General features: G+C 42.6%; 1 protein-coding gene and 1 long non-coding RNA gene across 2 annotated transcripts in view; one reads left to right on the forward strand and one right to left on the reverse strand.

Moving 5' to 3' along the window:
- LOC133446778 (integrin alpha-6-like) overlaps positions 1-25,000 on the reverse strand; it is a 41,262-nt gene that overhangs the window by 15,780 nt on the left and 482 nt on the right. Inside the window, exons 2-6 of the mRNA XM_061724852.1 lie at positions 24,993-25,000; positions 23,312-23,391; positions 22,965-23,235; positions 21,751-21,870; positions 20,521-20,818 (exon numbers count right to left, since the gene is read on the reverse strand). The exon at positions 24,993-25,000 is cut by the window's right edge and continues 114 nt beyond it. Of these exons, the coding sequence (XP_061580836.1) occupies positions 20,521-20,818; positions 21,751-21,870; positions 22,965-23,235; positions 23,312-23,391; positions 24,993-25,000 (777 nt within the window). The remainder of the gene's footprint in view (positions 1-20,520; positions 20,819-21,750; positions 21,871-22,964; positions 23,236-23,311; positions 23,392-24,992) is intronic.
- On the forward strand, positions 19,026-19,826 carry LOC133447471 (uncharacterized). Its single transcript, XR_009782908.1, has 3 exons — positions 19,026-19,084; positions 19,243-19,353; positions 19,718-19,826. It is a non-coding gene; the product is annotated as an uncharacterized LOC133447471 (long non-coding RNA).

A 25,000-nucleotide genomic window follows, 5' to 3' on the forward strand; every position in this document is an offset into this window, starting at 1 on the left:
TTTATCGCCAGGCCTGGCTTGCATGCAAATTTTGGTGACTTTTGGAGAACTATCAAATATGGACCAATCAGATGAAGGGTGGGTGCGCTTTTTCGCGTCTAGCGTCGCCACGGTAACACTTTTGAAAGAGAAAAGTAATGCGTGGTGTCGCACGATGGAGACGCACATTTTGGTGTATAACACACCTGGGTGCACGTTACGGTTCGGGCTGAATTAACTGCCGAAGGAATGGCATAAATTGTGCCAAAATTACACAATTAATTCAAAATGGCTGACTTCCTGTTCGGTTTCGGCCATGGCTCCAAGAGACTTTTCTTTAAGTTGCGACATGATACAGGTGTGTACCGATTTTCGTGCATGTACGTCAAACCATATTGTGGGGCTTGAGGCACAAAGTTTTCAAGGGGGCGCTGTTGAGCCATTTTTCCACGCCCATTAATGCAAACCATTAAATACCAAATTTTTCACCAGGCCTGGCTTGGGTGCAAAATTTGGTGCCTTTTGGGGAACTATCAAATATGGACCAATCAGATGAAGGGGGGGTGCGCTTGTTGGCGTCTAGCGTCGCCACGGTAACACTTTGGAAAGAGAAAAGTAATGCGTGTAGTCGCAGGATGGAGACGCACATTTTGATGTATAACACATCTGGGTTCACGATACGGTTCGAGCTGAATTAACTCTCGAAGGAATGGCATATATTGCTCCAAAATTACGCAATTAATTCAGAATGTTCATAATGGCCGACTTCCTGTTCGGTTTCGGCCATGGCGCCAAGAGACTTTTCTTTTAGTTGCGACATGATACAGGAGTGTGCCAACTTTCGTTCATGTACGTCAAACCGTATTATGGGGCTTGAGGCGCAAAGTTTTTTCTGTCTGAACCAACCAGATGAAGGGTGGGCGCGCTTTTTGGCGTCTAGCGTCGCCACGGTAACGCTTTTGAAAGAGAAAAGTAATGCGGGTGGTCGCAGGAGGGAGACGCACATTTTGATGTATAACACACCTGGGTGCACGTTACGGTTCGGGCTGAATTAACTTTCGAAGGAATGGCATAAATTTCGCCAAAATGACGCGACTAATTCAAAATGGCCGACTTCCTGTTCGGTTTCGGGCATGACGCCAAGAGACTTTTCTTTAAGTTGTCCCATGATACAGGTGTGTACCGACTTTCGTGCATGTACGTCAAACCGTATCGTGGGGCTTGAGGCACAAAGTTTTCAAGGGGGCGCTGTTGAGCCATTTTGCCACGCCCATTAATGCAAACCATTAAATATCAAATTTTTCGCCAGGCCTGGCTTGCATGCAAAATTTGGTGACTTTTTGGGCATGTTAAGGGGGGCAAAAAGGCCTTCACTTTGTCAGGAAAATAATAATAATAATAATAATTAAAGCTGCAAGCAGCAATGAACGGGCCCTCGCACTCACGTCAACCGCCCCCCATAAGCATATCAGAAATGACACCACCCACGACTTCCTATGTCAAACCCTTCAAAAGTTATAGCAGAAAAAAGGGACGACCAGTCAGAAGAAGGGGCGGGGCTAATTCAGGGCAAAGAAGATCAAGGACTCATTACAGAGTCCCATGACACCACCCACGACTCTCTATGTCAAAACATTCAAAAGTTATAGCAGAAAATAGGGACAACCAATCAGAAAAAGGGACTGGGCTAATTGTCACCAATTATGGTCAAGGACTCAATGCCGAGTCCCATGACACCACCCACGACTCTCTATGTCAAACCTTTCAAAAGTTATGGCAGAAAAAAGTATTCTAGGGGGCGCTGTTGAGCCGTGAGGACACGCCCATTAATGCAAACCATGAAAAAAAAAATCAGATCACTCAAATGAACGACCATCATACAGTACAGCTGTATCTCATGGTCCAGAATGTATGATATTATATTAATCTATTATACCATATTATATTACATGTTGTTATTTCATATTAGCGTACCCAGTAATATAGCATATTGTATTATTGCATTGTATGTTGCTTCATTTCATATATTTTTGACTGTATTATATTGTAAAATGATATATCATAGCGATTGCATTATTATATAATTTCAATTTATAACACTAATATACAATTCCTCACACACACACTCCTTCCAAATGTTTCTTTTTTTTCTCCATTATGACAATTGTATGCTGTCATCCGTTATGTTTTTTGTTTTTAAGCTTGTTATGTCTGTTATTCAAATATATTAATACATTCATTAATATGCTATACTGTATTTTGTATTGTGTATATTGTGTGTGTGTGTGTGTGTGTATATATATATATATATATATATATATATATATATATATATATATATATATATATATATATATATATATATATATATATAGTGTGTGTGTGTGTGTGTGTGTGTGTGTGTGTGTGTGTGTGTGTGTGTGTGTGTGTGTGTATACCTGAAGTGTGACTACCTGCAGAACGTATTTTAGCATGAAAGCTTGCATATTTAACGTACATCAAGCATCCTGTATCATAGCTACATGTCTGCCGTTTGTAACAAAGCAAACCGCGTGAAAATCGGTTGAAAATCAAGTGAGTTATAGTTATTTTACTTATGCAGACACCTCCTTCCACAATAGAAGTGAACGCTTTAGAGTTAAAGCGATACCGATCCAAGATGGCGGCCACGCCCGACGTTCTCAGGCAGTCAATGCGGCGCCTCGACCAAGATGGCGGCCGCGCTGAACATCAGCCCCTCCCCCCGCGGGAGCTGCGCGCGCAAACTCCACTCAAATTCAAAAGTTATGGCAGAAAATCGGGACAACCAATCAGAAGAAGGGGAAAGAGAAAAGTAATGTGCGTCGTCACAGGACAGAGACGAACATTTTGATGTAAAAAAAACACAAAAATTGCTGACAAAAATTTTGGCATATCAAGCCAGGCTTGAACTCTCGACCTCTGGCAGCAAAGACCGCAATAATCTGGCTGAGCTAAGTCTCAGCTATTCCTTTTATTTGACCTACTGGGTTAGGACAGACCAACATAGCGATAAAATGTCTGGAACTTTTTTTTCCTAATTTTTTAAATATTTGTAAGTTATAAATATTAGTAAAACCCTACTATTTAAATTATTACTTTTTTTGTAACCATTCTGCCAAGGTTGTAACCGGGCTGAGCCGGGAATATTTCTGAAGTCACCACATTACAGGGAGCTGATTGGTCGGGGGGCGGGGCCGTCATCACCCTACTCGCCACTGATTGGTCGGGGGGCGGGGCCGTCATCACCCTACTCGCCACTGATTGGTCGGGGGGCGGGGCCGCCATCACCCTACTCGCCACTGATTGGTCAGGGGGCGGGGCCGGCAGACGTTTGAATCAGGAAGCGGGAGTCAGCGCGAGAGCGACTGGCGGCTCGCGGCAATTTTATTATAAAAAAAGGACAACCAATCAGAAGAAGGGGCGGGGCTAATTCAGGCCAATGAAGTTCAAGGACTCCATAAAGAATCTGATGACACCACCCACGACTCTCTATGTCAAACCATTCAAAAGTTATAGCAGAAAATCGGGACAACCAATCAGAAGAAGGGGCGGGGCTAATTAAGGCCAACTAAGCTTAAGGACTCATTACAGAATCCCATGACACCACCCACGACTTCCTATGTCAAACCATTCAAAAGTTATGGCAGATAAAAGTATTCTAGGGGGGGCTGTTGAGCCGTTAGGCCACGCCCATTAATGCAAACCAAGAAATATCAAATTTATCGCCAAGTCTGTCTTGCATGCAAAATTTGGTGACTTTTGGAGAACTATCAAATATGGACCAATCACATGAAGGGGGGGGCGCGCCTTTTGGCGTCTAGCGTCGCCACGGTAACACTTTTGAAAGAGAAAAGTAATGCGTGGTGTCGCAGGATGTAGATGCACATTTTGATGTATAACACACCTGGGTGCACGTTACGGTTCGGGCTGAATTAACTGCCGAAGGAATGGCATAAATTTCGCCAAAATTACACAATTTATTCAAAATGGCCGACATCCTGTTCGGTTTCGGCCATGGCTCCAAGAGACTTTTCTTTAAGTTGTGCCATGATGAGGTGTGTAGCGATTCTCGTGCATGTACGTCAAACCGTATTGTGGGGCTTGAGGCACAAAGTTTTCCGGGGGGCGCTGTTGAGCCATTTTGCCACGCCCATTAATGCAAACCATGAAATATCAAATTTATCTCCAGGCCTGGCTTGCGTGCCAAATTTGGTGCCTTTTGGGGAACTATCAAATATGGACCAATCAGATGAAGGGGGGGTGCGCTTGTTGGTGTCTAGCGTCGCCACGGTAACACTTTTCAAAGAGAAAAGTAATGCGTGTAGTCGCAGGATGGAGACGCACATTTTGATGTATAACACATCTGGGTTCACGATACGGTTCGGGCTGAATTAACTCTCGAAGGAATGGCATATATTGCTCCAAAATTACGCAATTAATTCAGAATGTTCAAAATGGCCGACTTCCTGTTCGGTTTCGGCCATGGCGCCAAGAGACTTTTCTTTTAGTTGCGACATAATACAGGAGTGTACCGATTTTCATTCATGTACGTCAAACCGTATTATGGGGCTTGAGGCACAAAGTTTTTTCTGTCGAACCAATCAGATGAAGGGTGGGCGCGCTTTTTGGCGTCTAGCGCCGCCACGGTAACGCTTTTGAAAGAGAAAAGTAATGCGTGTTGTCGCAGGATGGAGACGCACATTTTGATGTATAACACACTTGGGGGCACGTTACGGTTCGGGCTGAATTAACTTTCGAAGGAATGGCATAAATTTCGCCAAAATGACACGACTAATTCAAAATGGCCGACTTCCTGTTCGGTTTCGGGCATGACGCCAAGAGACTTTTCTTTCAGTTGCGCCATGATACAGGTGTGTACCGATTTTCGTGCATGTACGTCAAACCGTATCGTGGGGCTTGAGGCACAAAGTTTTCAAGGGGGCGCTGTTGAGCCATTTTGCCACGCCCATTAATGCAAACCATTAAATATCAAATTTTTCGCCAGGCCTGACTAGGGTGCAAAATTTGGTGACTTTTTGGGCACGTTTAGGGGGGCAAAAAGGCCCTCCTTTCGTCAGAAAAATAATAATAATAATAATAATAATAACGCGAAGAATTCCTACAGATACAATAGGGCCTTCGCACTGAAGGTGCTCGGGCCCTAATAATAATAATAAAAATTCCTGCAAATACAATAGGGCCTTCGCACTGCAAGTGCTCGGGCCCTAATTAAAGCTGCAAGCAGCGATGAACGGGCCCTCGCACTCACGGCCACCGCCCCCCATAAGCATATCAGAAATGACACCACCCACGACTTCCTATGTCAAACCATTGAAAAGTTATAGCAGAAAAAAGGGACAACTAATCAGAAGAAGGGGCGGGGCTAATTCAGGCCAATGAAGGTCAAGGAGTCCATACAGAATCTGATGACACCACCCACGACTCTCTATGTCAAACCATTCCAAAGTTATAGCAGAAAATCGGGACAACCAATCAGAAGAAGGGGCGGGGCTAATTAAGGCCAACGAAGCTTGAGGACTCATTACAGAGTCCCATGACATCACCCACGACTCTCTATGTCAAACCATTCAAAAGTTATGGCAGAGAAAAGTATTCTAGGGGGTGCTGTTGAGCCGTTAGGCCACGCCCATTAATGCAAGCCATGAAATATCAAATTTATCGCCAGGCCTGGCTTGCATGCAAAATTTGGTGACTTTTGGAGAACTATCAAATATTGACCAATCAGATGAAGGGGGGCGCGCCTTTTGGTGTCTAGCGTCGCCACGGTAACACTTTTGAAAGAGAAAAGTAATGCGCGTAGTCGCAGGATGGAGACGCACATTTTCATGTATAACACACTTGGGGACACGTTACGGTTCGGGCTGAATTAACTGCCGAAGGAATGGCATAAATTTCGCCAAAATGACACGATTAATTCAAAATGGCCAACATCCTGTTCGGTTTCGGGCATGACCCCAAGAGACTTTTGTTTAAGTTGCGCCATGATACAGGTGTGTACCGATTTTCGTGCATGTACGTCTAACCGTATTGTGGGGCTTGAGGCACAAAGTTTTCAAGGGGGCGCTGTTGAGCCATTTTGCCATGCCCATTAATGCAAACCATTAAATACCAAATTTTTTGCCAGGCCTGGCTTGGGTGCAAAATTTGGTGCCTTTTGGGGAACTATCAAATATGGACCAATCAGATGAAGGGGGGGTGCGCTTGTTGGCGTCTAGCATCGCCACGGTAACACTTTTGAAAGAGAAAAGTAATGCGTGTAGTCGCAGGGTGGAGACGCACATTTTGATGTATAACACATCTGGGTTCACGATACGGTTCGGGCTGAATTAATTCTCGAAGGAATGGCATATATTGCTCCAAAATTATGCGATTAATGCAGAATGTTCAAAATGGCCGACTTCCTGTTCGGTTTCGGCCATGGCGCCAAGAGACTTTTCTTTTAGTTGCGACATGATACAGGTGTGTACCGATTTTCGTTCATGTACGTCAAAGCGTATTATGGGGCTTGAGGCGCAAAGTTTTTTCAGTCTGGACCAATCAGATGAAGGGTGGGCACGCTTTTTGGCGTCTAGCGTCGCCACGGTAACGCTTTTGAAAGAGAAAAGTAATGCGTGGGGTCGGAGGATGGAGACGCACATTTTGATGTATAACACACTTGGGGGAACGTTACGGTTCGGGCTGAATTAACTGCCGAAGGAAGGCATAAATTTCGCCAAAATGACACGATTAATTCAAAATGGCCGACTTCCTGTTCGGTTTCTCGACATGACGCCCAGAGACTTTTCTTTAAGTTGCGCCATGATACAGGTGTGTACCGATTTTCGTGCATGTACGTCAAACCGTATCGTGGGGCTTGAGGCACAAAGTTTTCAAGGGGGCGCTGTTGAGCCATTTTGCCACGCCCATTAATGCAAACCATTAAATATCAAATTTTTCGCCAGGCCTGACTTGGGTGCAAAATTTGGTGACTTTTTGGGCATGTTAAGGGGGGCAAAAAGGCCATCACTTTGTCAGAAGAAAAATAATAATAAGAAGAAAAATTCCTGCAAATACAATAGGGCCTTCGCACTGAAGGTGCTCGGGCCCTAATTAAAGCTGCAAGCAGCGATGAACGGGCCCTCGCACTCACGTCCACCGCCCCCCATAAGCATATCAGAAATGACACCACCCACGACTCTCTATGTCAAACCATTCAAAAGTTAGCATTCAACGAAGCTTAAGGACTCATTACAGAGTCCCATGACACCACCCACAACTTCCTATGTCAAACCATTCAAAAGTTATGGCAGATAAAAGTATTCTAGGGGGCGCTGTTGAGCCGTTAGGCCACGCCCATTAATGCAAACCATGAAATATCAACTTTATCGCCAAGTCTGGCTTGCATGCAAAATTTGGTGACTTTTGGAGAACTATCAAATATGGACCAATCACATGAAGGGGGGGCGCGCCTTTTGGCATCTAGCGTCGCCACGGTAACACTTTTGAAAGAGAAAAGTAATGCGTGGTGTTGCAGGATGTAGACGCACATTTTGATGTATAACACACCTGGGTGCCCATTACGGTTCGGGCCGTATTAATTCTCAAATGAATGGCATAAATTGCTCCAAAATTACGCGATTAATTCAGAATGTCCAAAATGGCCGACTTCCTGTTCGGTTTCGGCCATGGCGCCAAGAGACTTTTCTTTTAGTTGCGACATGATACAGGAGTGTACCGATTTTCGTTCATGTACGTCAAACCGTATTGTGGGGCTTGAGGCGCAAAGTTTTTTCTGTCAGAACCAATCAGATGAAGGGTGGGCGCGCTTTTTGGCGTCTAGCATCGCCACGATAACGCTTTTGAAAGAGAAAAGTAATGCGTGGTGTCGCAGGATGGAGACGCACATTTTGATGTATAACACACCTGGGTGCACGTTACGGTTCGGGCCGTATTAACTGCCGAAGGAATGGCATAAATTTCGCCAAAATGACACGATTAATTCAAAATGGCCGACATCTTGTTCGGTTTCGGGCATGGCACCAAGAGACTTTTCTTTAAGTTGCGCCATGATACAGGTGTGTACCGATTTTCGTGCATGTACGTCAAAACGTATCGTGAGGCTTGAGGCACAAAGTTTTCAAGGGGGCGCTGTTGAGCCATTTTGCCACGCCCATTAATGCAAACCATTAAATATAAAATTTTTCGCCAGGCCTGGCTTGCATGCAAAATTTGGTGACTTTTTGGGCACGTTTAGGGGGGCAAAAAGGCCTTCCTTTCGTCAGAAAAATAATAATAATAATAATTAAAGCTGCAAGCAGCAATGAACGGGCCCTCGCACTCACGGCCACCGCCCCCCATAAGCATATCAGAAATGACACCACCCACGACTTCCTATGTCAAACCATTCAAAAGTTATAGCAGAAAAAAGGGACAACCAATCAGAAGAAGAGGCGGGGCTAATTCAGGCCAATGAAGGCCAAGGGCTCCATAAATAATCTGATGACACCACCCACGACTCTCTATGTCAAACCATTCCAAAGTTATAGCAGAAAATCGGGACAACCAATCAGAAGAAGGGGCGGGGCTAATTAAGGCCAACGAAGCTTAAGGACTCATTACAGAGTCCCATGACACCACCCACAACTTCCTATGTCAAACCATTCAAAAGTTATGGCAGATAAAAGTATTCTAGGGGGCGCTGTTGAGCCGTTAGGCAACGCCCATTAATGCAAACCATGAAATATCAAATTTATCGCCAAGTCTGTCTTGCATGCAAAATTTGGTGACTTTTGGAGAACTATCAAATATGGACCAATCAGATTTCAAAATGGCCGACTTCCTGTTCGGTTTCGGCCATGGCTCCAAGAGACTTTTCTTTAAGTTGTGACATGATACAGATGTGTAGCGATTTTCGTGCATGTACGTCGAACTGTATTGTTGGGCTTGAGGCACAAAGTTTTCCGGGGGGCGCTGTTGAGCCGTTTTGCCACGCCCATTAATGCAAACCATGAAATATCAAATTTATCGCCAGGCCTGGCTTGCGTGCCAAATTTGGTGACTTTTGGGGAACTATCAAATATGGACCAATCAGATGAAGGGGGGCGCGCCTTATGGCGTCTAGCGTCGCCACGGTAACACTTTTGAAAGAGAAAAGTAATGCGTGTAGTCGCAGGATGAAGACACACATTTTGATGTATAACACATCTGGGTGCACGTTACGGTTCGGGCCGTATTAATTCTCGAAGGAATGGCATATATTGCTCCAAAATTACGCAATTAATTCAGATTGTTCAAAATGGCCGACTTCCTGTTCGGTTTCGGCCATGGCGCCAAGAGACTTTTCTTTTAGTTGCGACATGATACAGGTGTGTACCGATTTTCGTTCATGTACGTCAAACCGTATTATGGGGCTTGAGGCGCAAAGTTTTTTCTGTCAGAACCAATCAGATGAAGGGTGGGCGCGCTTTTTGGTGTCTAGCGTCGTCACGGTAACGCTTTTGAAAGAGAAAAGTAATGCGTGGTGTCGGAGGATGGAGACGCACATTTTGATGTATAACACACTTGGGGGCACGTTACGGTTCGGGCCGTATTAACTGCCGAAGGAATGGCATAAATTTCGCCAAAATGACACGATTAATTCAAAATGGCAGACTTCCTGTTCGGTTTCGGCCACGGCACCAAGAGACTTTTCTTTAAGTTGCGCCATGATACAGGTGTGTACCGAATTTTGTGCATGTACGTCAAACCGTATCGTGGGGCTTGAGGCACAAAGTTTTCAAGGGGGCGCTGTTGAGCCATTTTGCCACGCCCATTAATGCGAACCATAAAATATCAAATTTTTCGCCAGGCCTGACTTGCGTGCAAAATTTGGTGACTTTTTGGGCATGTTTAGGGGGGCAAAAAGGCCTTCCTTTCGTCAGAAAAATAATAATAATAATTAAAGCTGCAAGCAGCGATGAACGGGCCCTCGCACTCACGTCCACCGCCCCCCATAAGCATATCAGAAATGACACCACCCACGACTCTCTATGTCAACCCATTCAAAAGTTATAGCAGAAAAAAGGAACAACCAATCAGAGGAAGGGGCGGGGCTAATTCAGGCCAATGAAGGTCAAGGACTCATTACAGAGTCCCATGACACCACCCACAACTTCCTATGTCAAACCATTCAAAAGTTATGGCAGAGAAAAGTATTCTAGGGGGCGCTGTTGAGCCGTTAGGCCACGCCCATTAATGCAAACCATTAAATATCAAATGTATCACCAGGCCTGGCTTGCATGCAAAATTTGGTGACTTTTGGAGAACTATCAAATATGGACCAATCAGATGAAGGGGACGAGCGCTTTTTCACGTCTAGCGTCGCCACGGTAACACTTTTGAAAGAGAAAAGTAATGTGCGTCGTCGCAGGAAAGAGACGCACATCTTGATGTAAAAAAAACACAAAATTTGCTTACAAAAATATCAGCATCCTGCCAGGCTCGAACTCCCAACCACCGGCACCAAAGATCGCAATGATCTGGTTGAGCTATATCTCAGCTGATACCTCACATTGACTTACTGGCTTAGGAGAGACCAAGATAGCGATATAATGACTGGAACCTTTTTTTCCTAATTTTTTAAATATTTGTACGGTATAAATATTAGTAAAACACTACTATTTTATTATTACTTTTTCTGTAACCATTCTACCGCGGTTCTAACCGGGCTGAGCACGGGACTATTTCTAACGTCACCACATTACAACAGCTGATTGGTCGGGGGGCGGGGCCGTCATCACCCTACTCGCCACTGATTGGTCGGGGGGCGGGGCCGTCATCACCCTACTCGCCACTGATTGGTCGGGGGGCGGGGCCGGCAGACGTTTGAATCAGGAAGCGGGAGTCAAACCATTAAAAAGTTATAGCAGAAAAAAGGGACAACCAATCAGAAGAAGGGGCGGGGCTAATTAAGGCCAACGAAGCTTAAGGACTCATTACTGAGTCCCATGACACCACCCACAACTTCCTATGTCAAACCATTCAAAAGTTATGGCAGATAAAAGTATTCTAGGGGGCGCTGTTGAGCCGTTAGGCCACGCCCATTAATGCAAACCATGAAATATCAAATGTATCGCCAAGTCTGACTTGCATGCAAAATTTGATTACTTTTGGAGAACTATCAAATATGGACCAATCACATGAAGGGGGGGTGCGCTTGTTGGCGTCTAGCGTCGCCACGGTAACACTTTTGAAAGAGAAAAGTAATGCGTGTAGTCGCACGATGGAGACGCACATTTTGATGTATAACACACCTGGGTGCACATTACGGTTCGGGCCGTATTAATTGCCGAAGGAATGGCATAAATTGCGCCAAAATTACACAATTAATTCAAAATGGCCGACTTCCTGTTCGGTTTCGGCCATGGCTCCAAGAGACTTTTCTTGAAGTTGTGCCATGATACAGGTGTGTAGCGATTTTCGTGCATGTACGTCAAACCGTATCGTGGGGCTTGAGGCACAAAGTTTTCCGGGGGGCGCTGTTGAGCCATTTTGCCACGCCCATTAATGTAAACCATAAAATATCAAATTTACCGCCAGGCCTGGCTTGCATGCCAAATTTGGTGCCTTTTGGGGAACTATCAAATATGGACCAATCAGATGAAGGGGGGGTGCGCTTGTTGGCGTCTAGCGTCGCCACGGTAACACTTTTGAAAGAGAAAAGTAATGCGTGTAGTCGCAGGATGGAGACGCACATTTTGATGTATAACACATCTGGGTGCACGATACGGTTCGGGCCGTATTAATTCTCGAAGGAATGGCATATATTGCTCCAAAATTACGCGATTAATTCAGAATGTTCAAAATGGCCGACTTCCTGTTCGGTTTCGGCCATGGCGCCAAGAGACTTTTCTTTAAGTTGCGACATGATACAGGTGTGTACCGATTTTCGTTCATGTACGTCAAAGCGTATTATGGGGCTTGAGGCGCAAAGTTTTTTCGGTCTGAACCAATCAGATGAAGGGTGGGCGCGCTTTTTGTCGTCTAGCGTCGCCATGGTAACGCTTTTGAAAGAGAAAAGTAATGCGTGGTGTCGGAGGATGGAGACGCACATTTTGATGTATAACACACTTGGGGGCACGTTACGGTTCGGGCCGTATTAACTGCCGAAGGAAGGGCATAAATTGCGCCAAAATTACACAATTAATTCAAAATGGCCGACTTCCTGTTCGGTTTCGGGCATGGCTCCAAGAGACTTTTCTTGAAGTTGTGCCATGATACAGGTGTGTAGCGATTTCCGTGCATGTACGTCAAACCGTATCGTGGGGCTTGAGGCACAAAGTTTTCAAGGGGGCGCTGTTGAGCCATTTTGCCACGCCCATTAATGCAAACCATTAAATATCAAATTTTTCGCCAGGCCTGCCTTGCATGCAAAATTTGGTGACTTTTTGGGCACGTTTAGGGGGGCAAAAAGGCCTTCCTTTTGTCAGAAAAATAATAATAATAAAAAATTAAAGCTGCAAGCAGCGATGAACGGGCCCTCGCACTCACGTCCACCGCCCCCCATAAGCATATCAGAAATGACACCACCCACGACTCTCTATGTCAAACCATTCAAAAGTTATAGCAGAAAAAAGGAACAACCAATCAGAGGAAGGGGTGGGGCTAATTCAGGCCAATGAAGGTCAAGGACTCATTACAGTCCCATGACACCACCCACAACTTCCTATGTCAAACCATTCAAAAGTTATGGCAGAGAAAAGTATTCTAGGGGGCGCTGTTGAGCCGTTAGGCCACGCCCATTAATGCAAACCATTAAATATCAAATGTATCGCCAAGTCTGACTTGCATGCAAAATTTGATGACTTTTGGAGAACTATCAAATATGGACCAATCAGATGAAGGGGGGGGCGCGCCTTTTGGCGTCTAGCGTCGCCACGGTAACACTTTTGAAAGAGAAAAGTAATGCGTGTAGTCCCAGGATGGAGACGCACATTTTGATGTATAACACACCTGGGTGCACATTACGGTTCGGGCCGTATTAATTGCCGAAGGAATGGCATAAATTGCGCCAAAATTAAACAATTAATTCAAAATGGCCGACTTCCTGTTCGGTTTCGGCCATGGCTCCAAGAGACTTTTCTTGAAGTTGTGCCATGATACAGGTGTGTAGCGATTTTCGTGCATGTACGTCAAACCGTATCGTGGGGCTTGAGGCACAAAGTTTTCCGGGGGGCGCTGTTGAGCCATTTTGCCACGCCCATTAATGTAAACCATAAAATATCAAATTTACCGCCAGGCCTGGCTTGCATGCCAAATTTGGTGCCTTTTGGGGAACTATCAAATATGGACCAATCAGATGAAGGGGGGGTGCGCTTGTTGGCGTCTAGCGTCGCCACGGTAACACTTTTGAAAGAGAAAAGTAATGCGTGTAGTCGCAGGATGGAGACGCACATTTTGATGTATAACACATCTGGGTGCACGTTACGGTTCGGGCCGTATTAATTCTCGAAGGAATGGCATATATTGCTCCAAAATTACGCGATTAATTCAGAATGTTCAAAATGGCCGACTTCCTGTTCGGTTTCGGCCATGGCGCCAAGAGACTTTTCTTTAAGTTGCGACATGATACAGGTGTGTACCGATTTTCATTCATGTACGTCAAAGCGTATTATGGGGCTTGAGGCGCAAAGTTTTTTCTGTCTGAACCAATCAGATGAAAGGTGGGCGGGCTTTTTGGCGTATAGCGTCGCCACGGTAACGCTTTTGAAAGAGAAAAGTAATGCGTGGTGTCGGAGGATGGAGACGCACATTTTGATGTATAACACACCTGGGGGCACGTTACGGTTCGGGCCGTATTAACTGCCGAAGGAATGGCATAAATTTCGCCAAAATGACAAGACTAATTCAAAATGGCCGACATCCTGTTCGGTTTCGGGCATGACGCCAAGAGACTTTTCTTTAAGTTGCGCCATGATACAGGTGTGTACCGATTTTCGTGCATGTACGTCAAATCGTATCGTGGGGCTTGAGGCACAAAGTTTTCAAGGGGGCGCTGTTGAGCCATTTTGCCACGCCCATTAATGCAAACCATGAAATATCAAATTTTTCGCCAGGCCTGACTTGCATGCAAAATTTGGTGACTTTTTGGGCACGTTTAGGGGGGCAAAAAGGCCCTTCTTTCGTCAGAAGAAAAAAGAAAGAAAGAAAGAAAGAAAAATTAAAGCTGCAAGCAGCGATGAACGGGCCCTCGCACTCACGGCCACCGCCCCCATAAGCATATCAGAAATGACACCACCCACGACTTCCTATGTCAAAACATTCAAAAGTTATAGCAGAAAAAAGGGACAACCAATCAGAAGAAGGGGCGGGGCTAATTAAGGCCAACGAAGCTTAAGGACTCATTACAGAATCCCATGACACCACCCACAACTTCCTATGTCAAACCATTCAAAGGTTATGGCAGAGAAAAGTATTCTAGGGGGCGCTGTTGAGCCGTTAGGCCACGCCCATTAATGCAAACCATGAAATATCAAATTTATCGCCAAGCCTGGCTTGCATGCAAAATTTGGTGACTTTTGGAGAACTATCAAATATGGACCAATCAGATTTCAAAATGGCCGACTTCCTGTTCGGTTTCGGCCATGGCTCCAAGAGACTTTTCTTTAAGTTGTGACATGATACAGGTGTGTAGCGATTTTCGTGCATGTACATCAAACCGTATTGTGGGGCTTGAGGCACAAAGTTTTCCGGGGGGCGCTGTTGAGCCATTTTGCCACGCCCATTAATGCAAACCATGAAACATCAAATTTATCGCCAGGCCTGGCTTGCATGCAAAATATGGTGACTTTTGGGGAACTATCAAATATGGACCAATCAGATGAAGGGGGGCCGCGCCTTTTGGCGTCTAGCGTCGCCACGGTAACACTTTTGAAAGAGAAAAGTAATGCGTGTAGTCGCAGGATGGAGACGCACATTTTGATGTATAACACATCTGGGTTCACGATACGGTTCGGGCCGTATTAATTCTCGAAGGAATGGCATATATTCCTCCAAAATTACGCAATTAATTCAGAATGTTCAAAATGGCCGACTTCCTGTTCGGTTTCGGCCATGGCGCCAAGAGACTTTTCTTTTAGTTGCGACATGATACAGGTGTGTACCGATTTTCGTTCATGTACGTCAAACCGTATTGTGGGGCTTGAGGCGCAAAGTTTTTTCTATCTGAACCAATCATATGAAGGGTGGGCGCACTTTTTGGCGTCTAGCGTCGCCACGGTAACGCTTTTGAAAGAGAAAAGTAATGCGTGGTGTCGGAGGATGGAGACGCACATTTTTATGTATAACACACCTGGGTGCACGTTACGGTTCGGGCCGCATTAACTGCCGAAGGAAGGCATCAATTTCGCCAAAATGACGCGATTAATTCAAAATGGCCGACTTCCTGTTCGGTTTCTCGACATGACGCCCAGAGACTTTTCTTTAAGTTGTGTACTGATACAGGTGTGTACAGATTTTCGTGCATGTACGACAAACCGTATTGTGGGGCTTGAGGCACAAAGTTTTCTAGGGGGCGCTGTTGAGCCGTTAGGCCACGCCCATTAATGCAAACCATTAAATATCAAATTTTTCGCCAAACCTGGCTTGCATGCAAAATTTGGTGACTTTTTGGGCACGTTTAGGGGGGCAAAAAGGCCTTCCTTTTGTCAGAACAATAAGAAGAAGAAGAAGAAGAATAATTCCTGCAATTACAATAGGGCCTTCGCACTGCAAGTGCTCGGGCCCTAATTAAAGCTGCAAGCAGCGATGAACGGGCCCTCGCACTCACGGCCACCGCCCCCATAAGCATATCAGAAATGACACCACCCACGACTTCCTATGTCAAAACATTCAAAAGTTATAGCAGAAAAAAGGGACAACCAATCAGAAGAAGGGGCGGGGCTAATTAAGGCCAACGAAGCTTAAGGACTCATTACAGAATCCCATGACACCACCCACAACTTCCTATGTCAAACCATTCAAAGGTTATGGCAGAGAAAAGTATTCTAGGGGGCGCTGTTGAGCCGTTAGGCCACGCCCATTAATGCAAACCATGAAATATCAAATTTATCGCCAAGCCTGGCTTGCATGCAAAATTTGGTGACTTTTGGAGAACTATCAAATATGGACCAATCAGATTTCAAAATGGCCGACTTCCTGTTCGGTTTCGGCCATGGCTCCAAGAGACTTTTCTTTAAGTTGTGACATGATACAGGTGTGTAGCGATTTTCGTGCATGTACATCAAACCGTATTGTGGGGCTTGAGGCACAAAGTTTTCCGGGGGGCGCTGTTGAGCCATTTTGCCACGCCCATTAATGCAAACCATGAAACATCAAATTTATCGCCAGGCCTGGCTTGCATGCAAAATATGGTGACTTTTGGGGAACTATCAAATATGGACCAATCAGATGAAGGGGGGCCGCGCCTTTTGGCGTCTAGCGTCGCCACGGTAACACTTTTGAAAGAGAAAAGTAATGCGTGTAGTCGCAGGATGGAGACGCACATTTTGATGTATAACACATCTGGGTTCACGATACGGTTCGGGCCGTATTAATTCTCGAAGGAATGGCATATATTCCTCCAAAATTACGCAATTAATTCAGAATGTTCAAAATGGCCGACTTCCTGTTCGGTTTCGGCCATGGCGCCAAGAGACTTTTCTTTTAGTTGCGACATGATACAGGTGTGTACCGATTTTCGTTCATGTACGTCAAACCGTATTGTGGGGCTTGAGGCGCAAAGTTTTTTCTATCTGAACCAATCATATGAAGGGTGGGCGCACTTTTTGGCGTCTAGCGTCGCCACGGTAACGCTTTTGAAAGAGAAAAGTAATGCGTGGTGTCGGAGGATGGAGACGCACATTTTTATGTATAACACACCTGGGTGCACGTTACGGTTCGGGCCGCATTAACTGCCGAAGGAAGGCATCAATTTCGCCAAAATGACGCGATTAATTCAAAATGGCCGACTTCCTGTTCGGTTTCTCGACATGACGCCCAGAGACTTTTCTTTAAGTTGTGTACTGATACAGGTGTGTACAGATTTTCGTGCATGTACGACAAACCGTATTGTGGGGCTTGAGGCACAAAGTTTTCTAGGGGGCGCTGTTGAGCCGTTAGGCCACGCCCATTAATGCAAACCATTAAATATCAAATTTTTCGCCAAACCTGGCTTGCATGCAAAATTTGGTGACTTTTTGGGCACGTTTAGGGGGGCAAAAAGGCCTTCCTTTTGTCAGAACAATAAGAAGAAGAAGAAGAAGAATAATTCCTGCAATTACAATAGGGCCTTCGCACTGCAAGTGCTCGGGCCCTAAAAATTCCTACAGATACAATAGGGCCTTCGCACTGAAGGTGCTCGGGCCCTAAAAAAAAAATAATACAAAGAATTCCTGCAAATACAATAGGGCCTTCGCACTGAAGGTGCTCGGGCCCTAATAACGCGAAGAATTCCTACAGATACAATAGGGCCTTCGCACTGAAGGTGCTCGGGCCCTAATAACGCGAAGAATTCCTACAGATACAATAGGGCCTTCGCACTGAAGGTGCTCGGGCCCTAAAAAATTCCTACAGATACAATAGGGCCTTCGCACTGAAGGTGCTCGGGCCCTAAAAAGTAAAATAAACATTGCTTTTGCCGAAAAGGTGTAGGCTGAAGCCGTAGCTTATAGTGCCTACCCTTTTTCTTTTGTGATCATCTTAAATCAGAAACATTAGCATTAATCCGTGGAAACAAACAATGCATAAAGAAGACAAAAAATAAACAAGACAAAATATTAAAATTGACATTGCACATTCTAGAATGTTTTTGATAATATACCTTATAGTTATAGTGTTTTATATTGATTTACAATATTTTCTTTAAACATTTTCTTAAACTTGTAGATTGTAGAACTGCACATTTTTAGGTCGTTGTCACAACTATTCCATATTTCTCTTGCCTTAATTGATGTACATCTCTTTTTAATATTTGTTTTTGCTGTTGTCATCTCAAACATGAGTTTCCCCCTCAGATCATAGCGGGTTTCTTTTATTTGGAACAAATCCTGAATGCAGTTTGGAAGCAGATTCTACTGGGCTTTAAAGGCAAATAAAACCGTTTTCTGCTCTACTATATCATGGAATCTTTGAAATATGGCTTCCCTGAATGTATCTTTGGACCATATGCAGATTATGTGACAATTGTATCTCTTTAATTTTTTGATTTGTCTTTCAGAATCAGAATGAAACAAATAATTAATCGAAAACCAAAGCTTCAGTTTTAACCTCACTATTTGGACGTAGTTGACAAACTCAAGATTATGTCAGAGAAATAGAACCTCTTCATGTTATTGTCATGTTATATTTATCACATCGGATTTCTAATTATGGGGGTTTTAGCAGTAGGAAATAATCTAATTGACCAAGATAAAGAACATAGAAGCAAGTTATGCACTGAAAAAACTCAAAATCTTAACAAGAATATTTGTCTTATTTCTAGTTAAAATGTCTCATTTTTAGTAAAAAAAATAATAATCTCATTACACTTAAAACAAGACTTATCACTGGAAAAATAACAATTTGATCAATTTGTTAAATTTTGTTCAAAATGTCCCACTGGCAGATTTTTCTACTTATTTCAAGTGAAAATTTACTTGAAAAATGTGAAAATTGTCGAATATGTTATTTTTCTGGTGATGACTCTTGATTTAAGTGTAATGAGATTTTTTGACTAAAAATGAGACATTTTAACTAGAAATAAGACAAATATTCCTGGTAAGATTTTGAGTTTTTGCAGTGTAGCAGACATGTGTAACCTGATAATGCCTGATATGAAGGGTTGGGATGCTCCGCCAAGGAACAGACGTGAAGCTGAATTTGAAGCTTTCTCCAGGCAGATCAGATAAGATTCTTCTTCTTTCTGCTCCCTTTTCATTCATAAGTTAGGAACATTTGTATTTGTGTTTGTATTGAATTGTTTTGTTTTTTGAATGAAATAAAGAATAAAATAAAAAAAATAAAAATAAAAAAAGCTTTCTCCACTGAGGAATTTCCTTTTCTTCCAACAAAAAGAAAATATAAAACTTTGGTAAGAAGTCATTTTCCTTATGTGATATTAAGAGAGAAAAGGCAAAAGGCATAATTTGTTTTCATGTGTTGTTGTCCCTGTTATTAATGATTAGAGGGTAAACTATGAGGTCAAATATGTCAATACCAGTTTGTCAGATCTGTCATGTTTCCTTCCAGACCTGCTCAGATGGACTGAAATGTGTAGAGATGCACTGCCCTCTGCTGGGCCTGGACAGTACTGCACTGGTGCTGCTGCACTCACGCCTGTGGAACTCCACTTTGGTGGAGGTGATTCATTTGTTTAGCCAATGTTTTGTTGTACATAAACTGTAAACTCTTTCCCATTTAAATGAATGAGAAAGTGTGTCCAAACCTTTGACTGGTGGTGTGTGTGTGTGTGTGTGTGTGTGGAGCTAGAGCATATAGTTTATGTTAGTGGGATGTAATGGAGGGAAATAATTTGCAAGGGATCACTGGCACCGATCTCAGCATTGAATATCATTTAAATTACACGGGGCTCCTTTATCGGCTAATGAAAATGTCAGTTAAATAAAAAAAAAAAAAAAATTCAGTTGGATGGCTTACTCTGTCAGCTTGCCCATCATTATTTTTCAGAGATGTCATTTGCTCCTGTTATTCTTTCTCTCCCAAGGATTACAGCTCTTTGAACTACCTTGATATCGTTGTGGATGCTACTCTGAGTCTTACCAACTCTCCAGGGAATATTAGATTTAAATCAGACCAGCTTGGGACTCAGGCAAGTGTTTGTGATTCTATTAAAAACATCTTTCAAGCTTAATCCAAGCTTAATTTCCAAAATAAATATTAGTTTAAATCATATTACATGTGACAGTGAAATAAACAGATCATCTGTCCATTTTAAATGTTTTTATGATTATCTTTTTAGCTCTCATACAGTATATGATTTCATCTTCTGCAGGTAAAGCTGACGGTGTTCCTTGAAAGAAAACCTGAATTATTAATTAAGGTTGCGTGGTGGATAATCTTCCTGATAGTGATTGCCTTACTGCTCCTGTTTATTATTTTTTTTATCCTTCAGTCTTGACATTACAAACTGCTGAATGGAAGTATTCTAGGGGTTATTGACAATTAAGCTTTGCTTTATCTGATTAGAATACATGTGTGAAAATTGTCAAATAACAAGTTATTTTTCTGGTGATGACTCTTGTCAAAATGTCCCACTGGCAGATTTTTCTACTTATTTCAAGTGAAGATTTACTTGAAAAAGGTGAAAATTGTCAAATAAGTTATTTTTATGGTGATTACTCTTGCTTTAAGTGTATTGAGATTTTCTGACTAAAAATTAGACATTTTAACTAGAAATAAGACAAATATTCCTAGTAAGATTTTGAGTTTTTGCAGTGTGGAAAAAGCAAATTAAATACAAAGCTAGATCTCTCAAGTCAGGCTTTAATAGATCTCGGGTAAACCTACCCATCCGCGTTGAGATCCACCACAGTGACGTCGTAGCCAAAGGAAGAGGCCAGGCCCGGTTCAGAGAGGGCCAGGCCCGGTTCAGAGAGGGCCAGGCCCGGTTCAGAGAGGGCCAGGCCCGGTTCAGAGAGGGGCAGGCCCGGTTCAGAGAGGACCAGCTCCACGGACAGACTCCTCTTAGCCGCAGGGTCTTTCTTCAGGAAGGCCACCTGGCCGCTGTAGCCCCCCCGGGGGGCCCCTGATACGATCGTCAGCTGACCCTTCCTCGTCAGGGCCATTCCTGAATCTACGGAGAATCCTGGAGATCATAAAAAGAAACTGTTTCACCTATAATAGTCCAGGGGCCAGAGCCCAAAATTTCACTTGTCAGTACCACTCAAGGTGACAAAACTTACTTATGGTTTTTGAAAAGATCCATGTCTATAGATGATATTTTGGTATGATAACCTTCCTGAGTGGCAGCTGTATCATAGTTATCAGCTCATCAAGTTACCCAGCCCCTTCAGAACATTACATTTTAGATGCTGGTGCATATCCTGGTTTAGACTCATGTACAGGATATCTGTCAATGTTTCACAATATTGTCTTTGGTATCATTTTAAAGGGGACCTTTGAAGCATTCATTCAAGCTAAGATGTGATACATTTCCTGAATCCTTATGGTCCTGTGAGTATTCCTGTTTTTGTATTTTGTGTCTCTGTTGTTCCTAGATGACACAGGGCTAAAAGATAGTATATCATTTAGGCGAAAATTGTGTAAAAATGTGTGTTGTTTATAGTTTAAAGAGCTGCAGTGAACTCTATGTTGGTCAGAAAGATTCACATCTTAGCTTGAATAAATGCTTTAAAGGTTCCCTTTAAAATGATACCAAAGACAATATTGTGAAACATTGACAGATATCCTGTACATGAGTCTAAACTAGGATATGCAGCAGCATCTAAAATGTAATGTTCTGAAGGGAGTGGGTAACTTCATGAGCTGATAACTATGATACAGCTGCGACTCAGGAAGGGTTATCATACCAAAATATCCTCTACAGACATGGATCTTTTCAAAAATTATAAGCAAGTTTTGTCACCTTGAGTAGTACTGATATCTGGTCTGGTCCATTGACTATAATGTCCACTCTGTGATCACTTCATTTTAAATTCATAAGCTTTCATTAGATTTATTTGAACAAGGATCAGATACAAATACGGCTGACGCCGTTAGACCGCCGAGGAAACGGACCCAGGTAGCTGTTTCTCAGCAGAGGGATGAGTTCCTGGTTAAACTGCTCGATATCCCCAGCTTCACGGGGATCGTCACTGGACCACATCAGGTCATCCAAGACCTCCATTCTGACGGTTCCTTAGATACATCACATGAAATAATACAATATTAAAACAATAAACATTTCAGGCCAGAAAATACAAAGCAGATGATTCCATCTTTAAACATGTAAATGTTGACCAAAAGGTAACATGGAAATAACACATTGAATACATTAAAAGGGAAAATTTCAAAATCACTCGCAATCCTGTATAAATCCAGAAATGTACTGAATTCCAAGGCTTTGCATTTGATCTACCACTCATTGATTGTTCCCTATTTATCTTATTTTGGGGATCCACCTTTAAAACCACCTTAAATTCAACAATAAAACTGCAAAAACGAGCAATACGTATCATCAATAAGGCTGATTACTACGCTCACACAGAGCCACTTTTTCTAAATTCTCATGTTATTAAATTTTATGATTTGTTTTATTTTAAAATCATGCAAATTATGTTCAGAGCAAAATCAAAAATGCTCTCTGACTCAATACAGAGGTTTTTTTCAATTCAGGAGACTCTGTATAATCTTAGAGGTGTCTGCAATTGTACTGTACAAAAAGCTAAAAAGGTATGAAAAGGAGATGTGTCTCCATTATTGGAGTTAAATTCTGGAATGATGCCAACATAAATTTAAAAACATGTCATTCTCTTTTGGTTCTTAAGAAAATGGTTTGTAAAGCTATTTTTGAAGCTTATAAGTGCGATTGACTATCTGTTAATGTTTCTTTGCTTTTCTGTTGTTTCTTTGCTTTTCTGGAGGTTGGTAGCCAAAAAAAGAAAGTTTGTAATATAGGATAGGCTTTTATAAGCAGTTTGATTCTGCCTGATGCCTTTTCAGTCATTGTTCAAACACATGATTATTGGTTTTGTGTGAAATGTCAATGCTGTGCACAATGTTTTTTGGTGTTGTGTTGTTTTTGTGTTGTCATGATTGAATAAATTTCATTCATTCATTCATACATCAAAACCATCATATATTCAATCCTTATTCACTGAAGGTCTTCCTATGCTGTGCTGCTGGCCTTCTATATTGCTTTATTTTATTTACTTACTAAGTTGTTTAAAGCTGAATTAATCACAGATTCCCAAGAACATTCTCCTTACGTGGAACAATAAAGTATTTATTACCTTTCCACTGATAAGCTCCCGGTGCTCCAAACAACACAGACTTGTTATCCTTGGCAAACGCTGCTCCGTGACCCTGCTGGCAGTACGCGAACCACTCGTGGTCCTTCTGTCGTCGCGTCAGGTGTTCGTTATCGCACACCACCCTCCTCCACCTCCTCTCTTCTGTTCCCACCTGCAGGTCGTCTCCTAAGATGTAACACTGTCCGGTGAACAGTTGAGGGGTGTAGAGGCCTGGACTCGGGCTCCACTGTTGATACCGATGAGCACAAGTCTAAAAAGGAAAGAAAATGTTATATTTCCCAAAGCTTTTCTTTACATTTCTGAAGAAATTGGTGCAATTTCCTTACCATGACATTTTTACCGGGACCTTGACTTGCAACTTTAACTCCCATCCACTGGTTGTTTACACCTTTACTGTCAAGGAACTCTATAAAGTAAGACATTGATCTGGCTGTGATTTCTTCCAGGAGAAATATATATATATAACCTTTATTTAAGCAGGAGAAAAGTCTTGTTGAGATTAAAAATCTCTTTTACAAGAGAGTCCTGGCCAAGACAGGCAGCAGCAAAAACACAAAGTTGCACAAACCAACAATAACAAAACAGTTAAAAACAAATCAGAAATACAAATCACAAACAAAATGAGCAGTCAAAGCTTCTACAGCCCGTTGTACTTTCAGAAGAACCTTAAACGCATCAAGTGACACCAGATTATTCAATTTTAAGATTTTCTGCAACTCATTCCAAGCAGAGGAATGCTTGGAATGAAATACTGAACCTTTTACTAAACCTTTATGAAGCCAGCGGCATCCTCCTATCTCCTATCTCCTCCTAGCTGGCTCTATTTTAAAAGACAACTCCCACCCTCTTAAATGTGAGTTTCAGCTGCTCCATCAGGTCGGATGTTCAGGGTACCTGCTTGTAAAACTAAACGTTACAAAAACAGCTTTGTACCAGGCAGCAGCCTTCAGTGCCATTAATAAGTGAGGGAACTGCAACATAACTTTGTATTTATGTTTTGCATTGTTTCCTTTATCTGGTTTTTATGAAAAGGCACATTTTTCATAAAAACAAGCATATTTTTTCATCTTTTGCTTGGTTTTAATATTTTTGTGTTTTTATCTACTGATGTTTTAACTTCTTCGCCGTCCTTCTTGTTCTTTGGTCTTTTAGCCAAAGCACTGTTGTCACTTTATATTATCCTGTGTTGTTGAGTGTATGGTTTTAGATTGTATTGTATGAGGAGGCACTCACTGTGAACCAAATTTGCACGACCTCAGAAAGCTTCACACATCCTGCAGGATGACACTCATGATATTCCCTTCTAACATTGCTCTTATGTGCTATCTATAAAAACACACTTTAAACAAAAGCAGATACAAAACAGACTCATTCTGAATTATAATGTTGCATATAATTCATATATAAATTATATTTCTTATAGCATTTTATGACTAGAAGGGAAACAACACTAGTGCCTGGTGATGTTTCCTCCTCCGTCCTCAGTCATATTTCCTTACATGTGAACAGCTGAGTACTATTTATCTACCACACATTAAAAGGAAGTTCAGAGTCATTAAAGTTAATCTTTTTTTCTTTGCTGGTACACACTTTTGTTTCATCAGATCCTGAACCCATTCTTTCCACACATGATTGCACATTTGATGGTCTTTAGGATTTTTAGAAGCACAACACAATTGAAGAAATAAACCTTTGCAATGCCTAGAATCAAAACACATTTTAGCACAGTAAACAGAGGCTGGCTTAGACCCTCTGACGACAACATTTATGGGACTTGGACAGCAGTGAACCACCACATACTCATGCATTTATGATGTACTGTAATGATGGGAAATCCAAAAGCATGTGACATAATTAAAGATATCTTTAAATTTGTAATTGTTCTGATAAGCTGTTATTTCCTGTTCCAAAGGAAATATCCTTAAATCGAAATGATTGAGATTATTACATCCCACTAGACATATAGAAAGGCTGACTTATACAACATCTAAAATGAGGCCAACAAACCTTCATGT

Source organism: Cololabis saira, chromosome 7 (assembly GCF_033807715.1).
Source record: "Cololabis saira isolate AMF1-May2022 chromosome 7, fColSai1.1, whole genome shotgun sequence".
NCBI classification, from domain to species: domain Eukaryota; kingdom Metazoa; phylum Chordata; class Actinopteri; order Beloniformes; family Belonidae; genus Cololabis; species Cololabis saira.